Source organism: Alosa alosa, chromosome 7 (assembly GCF_017589495.1).
Source record: "Alosa alosa isolate M-15738 ecotype Scorff River chromosome 7, AALO_Geno_1.1, whole genome shotgun sequence".
NCBI lineage: Eukaryota > Metazoa > Chordata > Actinopteri > Clupeiformes > Clupeidae > Alosa > Alosa alosa.
Window position 1 is genome coordinate 10,558,562 of NC_063195.1, and position 13,466 is coordinate 10,572,027.

A 13,466-nucleotide genomic window follows, 5' to 3' on the forward strand; every position below is an offset into this window, starting at 1 on the left:
CAAAGGGGCCACATCATACACTGAGGGGCCAAGAACCGGTCAACATCCATACACAGAAAATCCTTTGTTCAGTAAGGCAGAGGCACGTAGTCTACGTGATATGCAGGACTATACGCAGTATACCCAAAGTCCTTTTAGGCAAGTCCCTCCACTCAACGGGCATATTGCAACGCTTTTTGGGCACTCATCGGGCATCCTATTCGGCAGAAATGTGCGTGCGCAAGGCTTCACGACACCAATCTTGCTCCAGCGGCAAGTTCAAGACACATGATTGGCACAATGTCTTCACATCACACCACATGATTGGCTCAATGTATTCACATGTCGAAGTTTTGCCGAGGAAGGGGTGGGATATGTGTAGACATCGGCCATATTGGCGTTACAAACTAGCCCCATGCATTTCTATGGAGGATTTTTTGAGTGCTGTGTCTCCTCATTAGAAAGTCTCTGGTATACCCACTTAAAAAGCATCACCATTTCAGTATACCCACTTAAAACAGACAAGGATAGGTATTAATATTTGGGGTTGATCACAGTATACCCACTACAGCTAACTAGACTACACCACAGCAGTAAGGTGCATACATTTCACCAGTCTTACCTTGTTCAAATACTTGAATGCTAAATGCTAAAAAACAAAAAAGCCAATACAATTCTTAACAATTTCCCATTTATTTATAATGTGCATTGAAAACACAACTAAAATATAATAGACACTTCAGTGGAAATACATTGATATTTTAAACAGAAATCATACATCATACACACATTTTTCGTTCAATTAAACAAGTTTTACTTTTTCCCCTTTTGTTGATAAGAGAAACCACTTTCACTGCCAGTTTGCGTACATTAAAACAAACACACACTCACAGTGCACACACACAGCATGTGAGCAACAACTACATCATATTTACACAATTTTTTCAACAACAATTTTTACAATGGTTGGCCACCGTCTTGCTTCCAGTTAGAAAAGCCTGATTCTGATTTGAAGACTGACGATGGGTGATTTGAAAGCGAAAAAATTACGGAATTATTCCTACCATTCAAAGTCTTTGTATCAGAAGTCATTGAGTGGCCTCTTCCTATTTCCGTGCTGCATCTTGCGGAATACCAGTTTAGGAGAGGTTGTACAGAACCATCTGCTCTAGAATGGTAAATGTCTGGAGAGAAGAAAATGAAACAAGTTTGAGTAACTTAATTGTTATTAACTGTCATAACCCACTGTCAACCTGGCGTTTCTAAAATGAGTGAAAAAATATGCTCACTGTAGTGGCAATAGGAAATAGCATCATACCATTAGGAGCCTTGGTGACTGGTGGTTCTGAAGACTGTGGGTTGAAGTCACCAGCTCCTGCGCCATCCCAGTCTGTAGGTGAAACACAAATGCATGTCACAAAATCCATGCTTGTATTCAGCATGTCGTCTGGCAACTGTAAAACCAGTTATTATTATTTTTTTTAAATCATATAAAGCTTGAGTGAATAGAGTAGAAAATTTAACCAATTTATCTCAATGAAACTCTCCTTGTCCTAACACTTTGAGACAGAATTCATGCGAAGCCCATGAATCAAATAAACTCAGAATAGTGGTTAATAACTTTGCAATGATAGCTCACATTAACTACAAAAATGGATCGTTAGCCATGGACCTCAGTTACACAATGCAAGGGAACATGATTCAGCCTATATTTGCACGAACAATAACGGACAACAGCTCTTCAACTTGGCCCGTTAAAATGTGTATGAACAGTCTAGCGATGCATTTCATGAAGGCCCATTTGGACATGTCAGTTTTATGTGTTTATGTCAGTATCACATGAACTAAAGATGACTAAAATCTTAAGTAGAAGAAGAAACATTCACAAAAAATCCATCCATCCAAAAATGACCTTTGTTTTTGATAGCTGTTGAAAACTGCATGGAACTGACAGAGATGTTTTTGTTTATTAATACATAAAGAAATAAGAAATAAATAAAAAATATAACATTATGCTGATACCTTCTGCTTTTCCCAAATACAATGTAGCCTACAGGTGTACAGTAAGTGACCTTTCATCAATCCAGTTGCAATGGATGAACTGTGATGAACTGCCATACTTGTGATTGTTTAGAGATTTTAAAGGTTTTATAACAATGCCACAACTTTTTTGGCTATTCTGCAATCTATTCACCTTTGCAGTGCCAGTCGGCTACTTTCTGTGCAGCCGCACACACTCTAGTCTGGCCTCTTGATCATGTCATGCACAGCCAATCAGATATTTCGCCCACAAACCAGGTGACTGGTCCAGGAAAAGGGTTATCCTACGAGCAACCCTATGTCTATGCACCAACCGTATCAATGCGACCAACGAGGCTACGATGATACTGAAGCTCAGTTCAGTTATCGTCACCACCACACTTACCTTACAAATCGCTGTGCATTACTGCTCTACACTACCTTCAGTTGCATTTGTTCTTGAAACTTGTGTGTGGAGGACTACAGAGATCTTAGATACACTACTATTAATTATTCACGAAGCTGAGGAGGTCAACAAGAGTTCATGAGCTGCTGGCCTCCTCTATCTATGAACATCCTTGAAGTATGCTAGATCTATTGCTGTTTATGTGGTGAAGCACAAGAATGTTTCAATGTTTTTGATCGTTTTGATGTTATAGGGCTCTTGTAAAATGCAATGAAATTATAATATGCCAGTGATTCACAGGCCAAAATGTGCGGGTGCATCTTGGCCATGCGTGGAGAATGGGAATGACCTTGGCTGCGTGCACAGGACAGAAAATGGAGATTGTGATCATTATTATTGTAGGCTATAGACTACATCCTTTATTCCTTGAATGGAAATTCAGGTTATGCTGGTGTGTCTGTGTCTGTCAATATCAGGGGCAGTTTATTTTAGCAGATTATTCATTTAGAACGTGTAGCCTAAGCCTAGACTAAATCACTCTGTGCGTAAAAAGTAGGGGTGGCACGGTTCACAAAATCTATGCCCCTTTTTGACACACAAAGAAAGAAAGTGTAACTCTTGCAGCTTAAATTAAATTCTTAAATTAAAGTGCAGTATTTGGAAACAAAGTTCTTATCTAAAGTAAAAGTGCCACTGTAATATTTTAAATATTAAAAAACATGCTGGCTAGTGGCTATCAATAAATGCAATCCATCGGTGGTGAGAGCTACGTGGGCCGTGTCTGACAATTCTTTGACAAGTTTTTCTCGTGTCTCGTCGTATAGTGTTGGAACTACAGAGGTGCCGAAGTGTCGGCGGGAGGGAATGTTGTAGCGGGGCTCGAGTATTTTCATCAACTGACGAAATCCTTCACCCTCAATCACACTATATGGCATCATATCTTTTGCAATAAACATCCCGATTGCTTTCGTTATGGCCATTGCCCTGGCCGAGTTATCACTGAAAGGCTGCTTAAATGCTGAGGACAGAAGTTGTTGGGTAGCCTGCGGCTCTTTCTTCCTTAAACTGTCTACAGACACATTGGGGTGACGTCTTTTCATATGACCTAGCATGTTCGAAGTGTTGCCAAGAGCATACTGAACACGTGTTGCACAATGTTTGCACACAGTCGCAGTCTTTTCTGTCGTCTTAACTCCTCTATCATCATAGGTAACCTCAAATCCGAAATGTTCCCACACACCAGACCTATAAGAGGCTGGCGCATCCTGCAACTCCCGGCAGTCTTTGTCTCTCGCACTTGTCATTTCTAAAGACTCCAGTCGCGCGCAGCACTCAAAACTATACTCCTACTCTCGCGCGAAAGGGAAACACATTGTCACATGGGAATCAATTGCGCATGCCATAACTAGCCTGAACCGTAGGACCGTACGACGAACACACACTCCGAACCGTGACATGCCATCCGCACGGTTCGGAGCATTTTTCAAAAACCGTGCCATCCCTAGTAAAAAGATACTACTTGCAGTTCAGTCAGCTTGAATGAAACCACCCGAAATCACTACACAGCACCTTACCACGAACCTAACATAATGACAGTTTTTTTTTAGACTTTTTTTTAAATTATTATTAGACTTATCTTATATTGTAATATCCCACGTGAAAACGTCCGTGAATAGTTAGCCTCTGGAATTTTCAAAATTGTTTAGGGGAACCCAGCCCGAAACCAGCTTTTTTTTTTTTTTTTTTTTTTTAAATTTGCACCCCCACTTTCAAACTCATTCTGGTGCCGCTGTTAAGAATAAGTATATATACTCTTTTGATCCCGTAAGGGAAATTTGGTCTCTGCATTTATCCCAATCTGTGAATTAGTGAAACACACACAGTGTACACACAATGAGGTGAAGCACACACTAATCCCGGCACAGTGAGCTGCCTGCATCAACAGCGGCGCCCAGGGAGCAGTGAGGGGTTAGGTGCCTCAAGGGCACTTCAGCCGTGCCTACTGGTTAGGGTTCGAACCGGCAACCCTTCCGGTTACAGGTCCAAAGTGTTAACCAGTAGGCTGCCCCACTAAGCCTTGTTAAGAGGATCAGCATGTGATTGGTGTGGGATAAAGTTAGTTGTGGTGTCTGGCTGTGTTGACAAATTCACTCGTTTTTTAGTTCAAAGATTCTAATTGTATGCCTAAAGTGTCACACCTTGATATTTCAATTGCGTTTCTGCCTGAGTAATGAACAATTAAATAACTATTACTAGTGTTAAACACTGGTTCTCTAGTTATCCCCATGTTAAGAGTTTAACATTATTGTTGCAAAAGCTTGTGGGACCTTAGCAACAGTCACTCAAAAGCAGAAAACTGTAGACCGCTGAAGTTTGCCTTCAAAAAAGCTGCCATCTTTGAGATCTGTATCTTGCGATTTTTCCTAAGGGGTTTTAATTATTGCACCTGTTAAACTCTTGTGGGGACAAAGAAGTCAGTCATTTTGCTCAACACGTAGAGTGCGAAGAAATGCAGATGTTTTGCTCAGCACGCTCTTGTCCTTTGCCTTCGAGTGGGTAGTGTCATCTCCTGTACGGTAAGACATCAAACTTAGATTTTTGCTACCCCAGAGCTTGCAATGCAACTTTCATAGCTTCAATTAATACCAGTATCACCCTATATGGGCAAAGATGGCAGTCTTGGTTCCTTTTTGTACAGTAGGCGAACATTAGAGGTCTATCAATGGAGCTGTGGGGCATGGAAGCATCTTGGACCAGCTTTATTTTACAAGCCACGTACGGTGCCCTGTCATCTCCCAACAACCTGAACCAATGAGAGAAAACCCTTCATGCCTCCTCTGTTGGCAGGAGGTCATTGGACAAAGGATCTGCTTCCCATCCAAGGTTGACATGAAGAACCTTTGAACATTTGCACAGAACTGTGTAGGATAAATATGAATGCCTTAATGCCTTAAGAGGCAAGATGACACCTGTGCCTCAAAATAACACCATCAACACCAAGTGGTGAAAGGGATGAAAGCCAATGATCAAAACAACAGAGAGAATATCTAGCCCACCCCCACACACACACACACACAACTTTACAAACTTCAACTTCTTTGACTGTTGTTGCATTTTAAAACATAGACAATAGATGATGTGATCATTCATTCATTTTCCTTATTATAGATGTTGTACTGAGTTAAGAGCTTATCTAACAGAGGGCTATTTGTGAGTCCACTCCACTAATTTTTGCTTTAACTCCATCTTTATGTTAGTGGGTTGACGGCTGATCAGTTGAGGGATGGAGTGCATGAAGAGGCACTGGGTGGAAACAACAACAACACAAGTGAGTATGAGGTCTTTGACATATGGACTCAGTAATAGTGGACACCAGTGAACCTCAGTAGTCAATAGGATTCATACCACAATATTCAAAAAACTGTTTAAGAGGCTACTTCAGAATTCTGAATTTTTAATGTTACCTAATTATCAGGATGTGCCTTTTAAAGACCTATCCCCTGATGTGCCAGAATGAGCATTTTTATGACTACTTTTTTTAGATGTCTGCTGACCGTCTGGGTGTGACGTTTATGTCTATGTTAGGAATTAGAAAGTGTTACTGCATCTTCTCAACGGCTTCTCTGTAGACAACTCTTTTAAATGTCAACTGCACCCATTTAGATAAAACATGCCTTAAATAAGGGAAACAAATTATGAAAGACTTCATGACCTTATATAAGGAAACACATTATTGGAGACTTCAAGATTTTAGCTTGGAGTTTTCTCTTAAAAGTTATTCACAAAGCCTTTCAGACCTACTCTTGGTAAAGAAAAATGACAACTCCTAAACTAGGAGTGAGTCTTCGTTGCTATGGATGATGTCAATGGAAGATTTTTCTTGCCATCTAGCACGAGCGCATCTGTGAGGCCAAGCCTCACCAAGAAGCTCGTTTGTTTACAACTAACATTCCATTTAATTAAACTGTTTTATAGGCTATGCCGAAATAGTTTTCATCATTTTGAATATTAGTGTCGGGTGAATTGTTCTCAAAGTAGCCTTATGGCTGAAAGCTGCTTGGGATCCCCCCCGTCAAGCAATATAACTAAACACGCTTCCATTGTTTCAAAAGGAGTAATTTCGGCTTTGTCAGAACTGAAGAGCTGTGGAAGGCACGGCACGGCATGCCCAATGAAAATAAATTAACGCAACGCAACACAACACAGACCCCGCTTCTCTCGCGTCAGTCACTGACATGAACGAAACACAGAACCCGCTTCTCTCACGGCAGTCACTGACAGTAGCCTAGAATAAATGCATGGGGAAAAAAACTTCCCCATGACAAAGACATCGTAAAACACTAAGTTAATATTTTGTCACTAGCAACATACATCTGTCCTTTGTCAAATGTGTAATGTTCCAAGTAGCCTAGTGTGTAATTCTGCTTCATAAAGTTGAACAAATACATTTGCTTATTTCAAAGAAAAATATAAATAGCCAGTTAGGGTCTACAGTGCAGAGTTGGTAAGATGGTATAGTGCGGCAGGTTAAGTCCATATTCCAGGACAATCGTTCACTTTGTGATACAAGCACCAAAATTGGCATGAATAATCACTAGAACCTACTTTTTGAGGAAAGCACATTAGCCACCTGAAAATCCAACATGGCGGCCATTTTTCAAGATGGCCGCCACATCAAATGTAAGAAAAACGTTTTTGCTGTAGAACTTTAATGGCTGGGCGTATTTACATGATCTAGGCATTAATTTATGTATTTTAACATGGCAAAATAAATGGTGCAAAGAAAGAAATCTATTTCCAGGCTAGTTTCTAAGATGGCGGCCAGAAATAGTTGGACTGCACTCGAAAATCATCTATCGAAGCGCACTCTTGAATATCGATCAAGGCCATACTTCTTGGGAAGACTGGTGTGAGAAGAGGCAGATGAAGAGTCATTCTGGAAACTCTTATTTCTCCTTCAGACAAAGGATGAGTCTTCTCTTGTTTATTCATTGTCTCCAAAGGCATCAGTGACATTTAAAGAATATGCTGTTTAAGAGGTTATTCCAAAGATGCCTATCAAAGTATGCTAGGACAGACATCATATTTGACGTCTACTGCAATTCCAGTCTGAAGGCTGAAACACGATCAAAATGAGGCAAGGGCGTCAGACGTGTCTGACAAAACCAAAGTACCACCTAACTGGAAAAGCTTCCTGCAAAACAATGACAACAAGACTGAACTTTTTGGGTTTCTAGCTTACCTAATTGGGACTTGGTGTCCAGACAGTGCGGTGATTGTGACCAAAGAAGAAAATGTTCTTTGTATAAACCTGACAGCCTGGAAGGCCTAAGTCCTTTCAACCATGAAGAGGCTGACAGTGCTGTGTATGTAGGGGGGGGGGGGGGCAGGGACTTACTATTGCAAGCAGAGTACTGTATGTAATGTATGTGAGTGATGACAGTGAAGATGTGTGTGGAGGAAAGAAGGTAATATTTGGCAAGAAGTGTGGATGCTGAGAGCTGTCAACAATTGACTAAATGTGTCAAGATTGAATGTCTGGGAGGATGTAAATTCTACCACATTAGTCTTGAGTGTACTCCGTTGTGTGCTTGCAAATGCAATGATTAAATTCATTCGTAATGCAGACATTCTGATATGGCTAGCTACAGAGCAGAGGCGTCACTAGACGTTACTGGGACCCCTGCCCCTGCTGAAGTTCAGTTTTCCCGATCCAGCCCTGTCTCTCTTTCCTGCTAATTTCCTGTCAATCTGCACTATTGTATTGAAATTATATATTAAACTGAAAAAAGAACATGCACTTACTTAGCCCCCCTGCTGAAGTAACCTAACCTAACCCAGGGGTCCCCAACCTTTTATGTACCATGGACCGGTTTTATTCCTATTTTTTTTTCATGGACCGCCGGGCCGGGCGGGGATGGGGTCGGGGTTCCATGTTCCATATGTGTTGTGCATGCATTACTTGAAAAGAACTAGCTCCAGTTATGTATGAACAGTGAAGGTAACAATCTCTTGTGAAAAACGTGAACTTGAAGAAGTGAAAATTGAACAATATGAACTATGAATATTGAACAACTTGAAGCTAAAGTGTGAACATGCTTAACAAAATATGGGAACAAAACATGGGAACTAAACGTGCATTACTTAATATAATCAGTGTGAGCCCTGCTTGGTTCCCCTGCAACAAGAAGCTTCCATCTGGGGGTGATGGAAGACAGTGACACCCTCAGTGTGTTTGAAATGTCCAGTCGATGCGCTAATTTGGTCTTAGTTGCAGTCATTGCTGAAAACCCGCCCGCATAGATACGTGGTGGGAAACGCCAGCGCTTTTACGGCTATCTCGGGATATTCTGCTTTGGTTTTGAGCCAAAACCCGCCAGAGAGGTTTCCTTATACACACTCTTAAGACCACCGCCATTTGCAATTTCGATCAACTGCTCTTCCTCCCGCGCTGACAAGTTAGGACTATTCGGGATATTGACAAATGGGTTGCGGACCCACTCATTGGTTTGCCGTGGATCTTTGGAGGATGGGAAGTAACGCTCAAACTCATTTGAAAGCGCCAACAAGGTGATCAACAAGACCAGCTGCGAGAAGAAAGGGCCCTGCCTCAGTCTCTCCCAAAACCCCCACTACTGTTTGGAACATATCAAATACACCCCGTCCACTCGTCGTCTCCACAAATCAAGCTTGCTTTAAATGCAGCGACTTTATCTGCCAGTTTAAAGACAGTCGTCATTCTCCCCTGGAGTGACAGGTTGAGGTCATTAAGCAACCCGAATATGTCACACAGGTAAGCGAAGTTTTGACACCCAATCCTCATCACTAAAATGTGCAGCTAACGGTGACTTTTTTTCTGTAAGAAATCTCTGCAGCGGCTCGCGAACTCAAACACTCTGGCCAGTGACCTGCTAAAGATGCTTGTTTTTTGTTGCTCATTCTAGCAGTTTAGCTAACTTCGTGTGACACTACCGTTCGCCAAGAACTGATCAAGTGAAGTGAGCTGAACTGAGGCTGTGCAGCGCTGGAGGCAATATGTAAAAGTGTTGAAGGCGGGACAGACAGCCGTAAGAAAATAGACCTTGCAAAATGCAAACATGCGTGCAATCAAACAACTGCATATAGACCTATGCCATGTAAAAACGTGACATTATTGCGAATTAAATTTAGTTTAGTTCGCATGCATTTTTTTTAGACTCATGTCGTAGGCTACGGCCCGGTTAGGAATGTCCTGCGGCCCGGTGGTTGGGGACCGCTGACCTAACCAACATATGTTTTATTAACAAAAAACTATTTAATTATGCTAAAATTAGTACTAAAATGTGCTATTTTCCCCATTAATTGTGTCTATCTTCCCAATTTAACACAATCTTTGACATTTTATTGTAGAATTGGAAAGTCCAGACCATTTTACCTATATTTAGATATCAAGATCATCAAAATGTGATTATCCAATCCCAATCCAAGTCAAAAACCAAGTATAATGGCTTGCAATGGTGGCCATTTTGAAAAATGGTGGCCATATTGGATTTTTTGCATGGCTAATGTGCTTTTTGGATAAAGTGGGTCCCAAAGAATATTCGTGCCAAGTTTGATGCTTGTATCACAAATTGAACAATTGTTTCACTAATCTGCCGCACTAGTAGGCCAACTTGGAGTGAACACACACACAGGGGAAATTCTTTAGCTGAGTAGCCTCAGGTGCGCACGTAGACATAAGGCTGAACATGCAAGCGCCAATGAATCGTGCTCTCACGACAATCCCGCCGTTAAACTTAAATAGGTTAACATCACTCTTAAGTTCGCCTTCAAGCAAGGAAAACGATGATTTGAAGACATCTGTTTCGTTGGAAGGGCAAGGGGTAGCAACAGGGCAACACAGAGACAGGCCCGATGGCAGGGCTGTTATGAGAGTATTAAAATATGGGATATTCTACGGGAAGACATTAAAACGCAAAGACAGCGGGGGAAAGTTAAAATACGTGATAAACACGGACATCACATCAAGGGCGCGGGAAGGGGGTGCTGAGGGTGCTGCAGCACCCCCTGCTGGCAGGAGATAGATTTTTAAAAATGATTTATATATTTTTTTAAATAATTACTAATTCGCTGTCTGACATTATTTATATTTTTGTATGTGAAATGATGAGTCAAATAGAAAAAAAGGGTTATGGATAGGTTCGAATATAGGCTACTAAAATTTAACAGTTATAGAGATCAACGAGAACGTGAGTCAGTTACTGTAAGAACCGTAGCGTGGTTTCAGCTATGTGATAGCGATCAAGTGTGTAGCCTAGGCCTACGGTTGATATAGACCTACATATTCTATGTGATTTACACATTCAAAAAAAGCATGGATAAGCTGAAAGAAACTAATAAATGTATAGCTAGTGAAATAATTTCACTATCCTAGTAGCTAAGATAGAAATTAGGACACATACTTGCTGTGGAGACGACACACTTTAGGCTATTCAGAAATTATTTGTGAGATCATTGCAGCCTGATTATTAGCCTATATTTACAGCTTATACCATGGTCTAGGTTGAAAAGGGTGTCATTTAAAAAGTGATATACTACACCTATAAAATTATTATGACGTTGCTTGACAACACCTGGGTTAGTCCGCTCAGCTGTGACTTATCAACATTCCACAGCATTGCAAAAACAGCTGAAAAAAGCTGATTTTAACTCTAAAACTTTTTTAGTATTAATAATTGATTTCATATTTATTTATTTCGTAAGTGACCATGGTATAACGGGATAATGCACTTCGATGTGTCCATTATCAGAAATAAATGGACTTCGCAGAAGCAACCGTCCTCAGTTTCGCGTCGGACAGTTCACGCCTCCGCGTCGTTCATTTATTTCTGATAATGGACACCTCGTTGGGCATTATCCCTTACCTAACATCTCTGGTGTGGTTTTGATGATCAGAAAAGTAATTTTGGTAACACTTTATTTTAATGTGTCGCTGTTACAGTGTACCTACCTAATTAGGTACAGTGGTACAACCTGTGTAACAACATGTACTATCAGGTACTATCATTGTACTTGTATTATGTATTTGTGGGTACCTACATATAGTTGTTACATTGTAATACTGAGTGCTTTTACAAAACTTTGCCGATTTGCCTAAATTTTCATCAGAGGCAAAGAGCTGACCTGAGACCTGCTGGATGGGGTAAATCGGGTCATGATCGATTTGATATACAAAGCATGCTTAGCTCCAGTCAAGGCCTCATTGTCTTCAGTGTACATGTAACAGCTGTGCTGCTACAACCTTGTTACTCTTTGATACAGTGGAATTAACTGGAACAGGTCTTGTCTTGGAACAGGTCTACTAATTCACATGTACTGTGTGGTGTAACAGCAGACACGTTTCAACACATCAATTACAGGATGCATAACATCATTAACAGGATGTATATATGTAGATGTAAGTACTTAACTGGTACACTTTATTTTAATGGGTTTATTCCACTGTATCAAAAGAGTAATAAATGTGTACCAACACAGTTGATACATGTACTACAGTATGTAGGGTAATGGCAGACATGTTCCAAGACACCATTGACACAACATACATGTAATATGTAATTGTAAGTACTTAACTGGTACACTTCATTTTAATGGGTTTATGCCACTGTATCAAAGAGCAATAAGTGTGTACCAACACAGTTGATATATGTACTATGTAGTGAATTAGTAGACCTGTTCCAAGACATCGAAGACATAACATACATGTCATATGTACATGTAAGTAATTAACTGGTACACTTAATAGATATATTCCACTGTATCAAAGAGTAACAAGGTTGTAGCAGCACAACTGTTACATGTACTGAAGACAACGAGGCCTTGACTGGAGCTAAGAATGCTTTGTATATCAAATCTATCATGACCAGATTTACCCCATCCAGCAGGTCTCCGGTCAGCTCTTTGCCTCTGATGAAAATTTAGGCAAATTGGCAAAGTTTTGTAAAAGCACTCAGTATTACAATGTAACAACTATATGTAGGTACCCACAAATACATAATGCAAGTACAATGATAGTACCTGATAGTACATGTTGTTACACAGGTTGTACCACTGTACCTAATTAGGTAGGTACACTGTAACAGCGACACATTAAAATAAAGTGTTACCGTAATTTTCTTTAGCTATACTGAAATAGGCTAATGATGTCAAGTACGCTTCTGTGGGGTTAGGGTGGCGCAGTGGATTCGGAGTGCTGTCGCGGAACATTGGAATTTGTGGCTGCCCAGGACTTTTCTAAAACTTCTCGCTATCACCCGCACACCGCACTAAAATGACGTAGGCTATAGAGCTGCACATTCCCGTCCACAGCCGATGCCGGATGTAAAAATTCAATGCAATTTCTCCATTGACAATTGCGGTATAAGCCATAAAAACTTAACTGCACGTAGTAGACTTAAAACCAGCTACGGCTGTATTAAGCGATTGTATATGCTCCTATAGACACCAAGAGTTCATGGGGCACTAACCTTGTTTTGAGATAAATGCCTTTTATTCGCGATCTCTTGGATAAGTACTTCATTACCCACAATCCTGAACAATACCACAATCCCACAGTGATGCCTCTGATTGGTGGAAAGGCCGTTATGGTCATAGTTTGAAACTTTCTCAGCGAAAAATATTGACAAAGATGGCGGTCTTTTACTGTCTATGGCGAAAATCTTAATGTGATTAAAAAGTTTCTTGACGAATATTGGTACTTGTATCAACAAGGATTGGGGTTTATACATCACACGAACTTAGTCAGGGCCATACACTATCAAATAGACCACTGTAAATGTTAGTTTAAACACTCAAACTTTTCAGGTAGCCGACAGGCTAACCTTTAGCAATTCCGACATTGTGTCATTACATAATGCAGCTAACATTAGCCTAGATGCTGCAACACAGGTATGAAATATATTATGTTTTAGTGAGTGTCCAAAGGGGTGAAAGCCACTTTAAATCGGGTCACATTATTGACTGTTGTGTGTCCGAGAGTCAGTTTGTAGGTTTTGTAAGGGCCAGGATGAGGGACAAGACCTAC

General features: G+C 40.7%; 1 protein-coding gene across 12 annotated transcripts in view; it reads left to right on the forward strand.

The window, feature by feature from the left end:
• The window catches only part of LOC125297521 (NACHT, LRR and PYD domains-containing protein 12-like), a 99,448-nt gene that overhangs the window by 26,694 nt on the left and 59,288 nt on the right, over positions 1–13,466 (forward strand). For 4 of the 12 annotated variants that reach the window (XM_048247901.1, XM_048247902.1, XM_048247903.1 and 1 more), the window contains one exon: positions 5,662–5,732. The exons of the other annotated variants lie outside the window; for them this stretch is intronic. In XM_048247901.1, coding sequence (XP_048103858.1) covers positions 5,662–5,732 — 71 coding nt within the window. The remainder of the gene's footprint in view (positions 1–5,661; positions 5,733–13,466) is intronic. 12 annotated transcript variants of the gene reach the window in all.